This window comes from Pygoscelis adeliae, unplaced genomic scaffold (genome assembly GCF_000699105.1).
Source record: "Pygoscelis adeliae isolate BGI_AS28 unplaced genomic scaffold, ASM69910v1 Scaffold508, whole genome shotgun sequence".
NCBI lineage: Eukaryota > Metazoa > Chordata > Aves > Sphenisciformes > Spheniscidae > Pygoscelis > Pygoscelis adeliae.
The window spans coordinates 158,300-160,800 of NW_008825292.1; the positions used below are offsets into that span (position 1 = coordinate 158,300).

Consider the following 2,501-nt stretch of genomic DNA (forward strand, 5'->3'; position numbering starts at 1 on the left):
GCCTGTCTTTGTCCGCCTCCTTTCAGTGGCTGGAAGAGAGGAAAAGAAAAAGGGATGGTTTTATTCTGGAAGCCATTGCTACACCACCATGCCCCTCCACACTCCATAAGAACACGGATGCAAAATGAAGGGATGGTCTTCAATGACCGTTCAGCTCTCTTAATATTTAATTTCCCGACCACATCCGTTTCAAACGGAGAATGCAGAGTTCCTGCCCTGAAACACTCGGCTTTGATCAGGGGTGAGGGCAGAGGTTTAATCAGCTTAATGTCTCTGAATAATTAAATCAGAGCAAATACAATCACATTAATTCTTAGGGGTGAGAAAAATTAGTTTACAAGTTTAAACATTTTCCTTGTACTTACAATTTAAATGTCTCATTCCACTCAGGATTCAGGGAGCACTTGATAGTTTTGGTCTTCTGTTTGCTTTCATTTTTGGGGTCAGGGATTAGTTTAAGCTTCACATAGGGATCTGACAAGCCATTAGGATCCATAGGAACTAGGTTTTTAGCATCTCTTACTGGGGAAGAGAAAAAGGATTAAATTCAGTATTGAAACTATAAAAATACCCAACAATTGACAACTTCCCTGTGTGCCACGAGTAAGTGTGAAAATAGTGATTAAAAACAGAATTAAAACTGAATACGTGCAGACATGGACATTACATGAGAAATGACATAGAGTTATCAATGCAAAGCAAATACAGCTCTAATGGACAAGGCAGGCTGAAGGATCAACTCAAGATTATTTTCACTTTCTGATAGGATGATTTGTTGTTTGCCCTCAGTTTTAAACAGTTTAAAGCTGCTTTGTTTCCTCTTGCACCTTGGTAAGCAGAATTGCACTGATCTGCATCCTTCTTTTGGGAGAGGTGGGAGCACGGGGACGGTCCTTTCCACGGAGAGTGGAAATAGCAACGAAACAGCCGCGAACAGGGGAGAGCAGGCACCAGAAAGCACCAGCACAGCAGCCAGATCCAGCGCCGAGCTCTCCTTTTGGGTCCCCTTGGGCTCAGCTGCTGCGGCCCCGAGGGACCAGGGGGGATGCCCGCAGGGAGCGGTGCAGCCGCCAGACTCGGCAGCATCACCCCGGCTCCGGGAGCCGGAGCATCTCCTCGGGGAGCAGGAGCAGAAGAAGGGTGAGCAAACCTGCAGGCAACCTCGACTGCTTGTGATCGGATTGCAGCTTTGACAAATTAAATTCAATCAGGCTGATCTTTCCTTAGATTAAGTCAAAAAGGGTCTGTCTTCTGGGAGAAGAGTCTTATCTTCCCTTTAGTCTGAGCAAAGATATTGCAGATGGAAAGTCCGATGGGACACGATGGAGCACAGCTGTAACCAGGGGGAAAGCTGCTTGCGAGAAAGTCCAGAGCAGAAACTCCCCTCCCCTGCACTGCAGGCAGCAGACACAGCTCTGCTGGGTGTTTCCACAGGCTCCCCCGCCCAAACCACCCAGGCCTGAGCAGGCAGCGCTGCCCGAGCAGCGGTGGGGGCTTCCCTCCTGCCCAAGTGTTGCCAAGCCACCCCCTCCTTGGCAGCTGGCACGGTGCCCACCGGCAGCCCCTCGGCACGGCATGCCGTCACCTCCCCAGGTCCAGTGCACACCTCAGGGATCGGGCACAAAGGGTCATGCCGTGTCAGGAACAGGGGAGCTCGGCGCTGCCTGAAATCCCACCAGATCACACCAGCAGCTCTGCTGGGAGGCTCCCTGCGGGCACAGCTTTACCCCATACACCCCATAATCCCGAGGAGGAGAGGACTCCAGCCGCGTGTGCGGTGCTGCAGGACATTAGAAGATACTATCAGAGTCAGCAAGAGTAAAACAATTGCTCAGTTTCCAAATCAACAGTAAGGCGTTCCTGATGCAAGGTTGGGAGCCAGATAGTTTTGAAAAGCAAATTAATGCTCCAAAATCTGCAATCTACTGCTGTCCTCCTGAAGCATCGCCCAATTTCTGGCTCCATGGAAAAAAACTTGTAGCCAAAATTCAAATCTGCATTTATAAACTAGCTCATTTATCAAACACGACACCCTTGACAGCAGCTCGCGAGACAGAGAGAGGCAAGCCTGCCGGGAATCGCCTGCTACCCAATTACGGGTGCCCAGGCAGCCCTATCGATTCGGCAGCACTAGATATTCTTCAGACTCCTGAGACGAGGCAGCCACGGGAGCCAGAGCCGCCTCCTGCCCCTCAGCAGAAGGGGAAGGAATGACTTCATCACTAACAGCCCCAGAAGAAGCGATACACAGTGACTTTGCTGTGGACGCTGTCGTGCCCAGGACAGCTCAGATCTCTTTGCTGCGAGGTTGAGGCCCACCAGCGGTCAAGTGGGGTCAGCGATGCAGATGCAGCAGCTGCTCAGCATCAGCATTTACAAAGAGCTTTCTCTGCTCATGTGCAAGAAGCGGCTTTGCTGCCTGGAACAGGGGAAGGACACGTGGCGAGGCTCCGGTCCCTGGGGCAGTCCCCTCCCGCAGGTTGTTTGGGTAGCAGCGGTCT

At 51.2% G+C, this 2,501-nt stretch overlaps 1 protein-coding gene across 1 annotated transcript in view; it reads right to left on the bottom strand.

The window, feature by feature from the left end:
* The window catches only part of PRKCB (protein kinase C, beta), an 83,999-nt gene that overhangs the window by 49,622 nt on the left and 31,876 nt on the right, over positions 1 to 2,501 (bottom strand). The window contains 2 exon segments of the mRNA XM_009329958.1: positions 3 to 29; positions 366 to 522. Coding sequence (XP_009328233.1) covers positions 3 to 29; positions 366 to 522 — 184 coding nt within the window.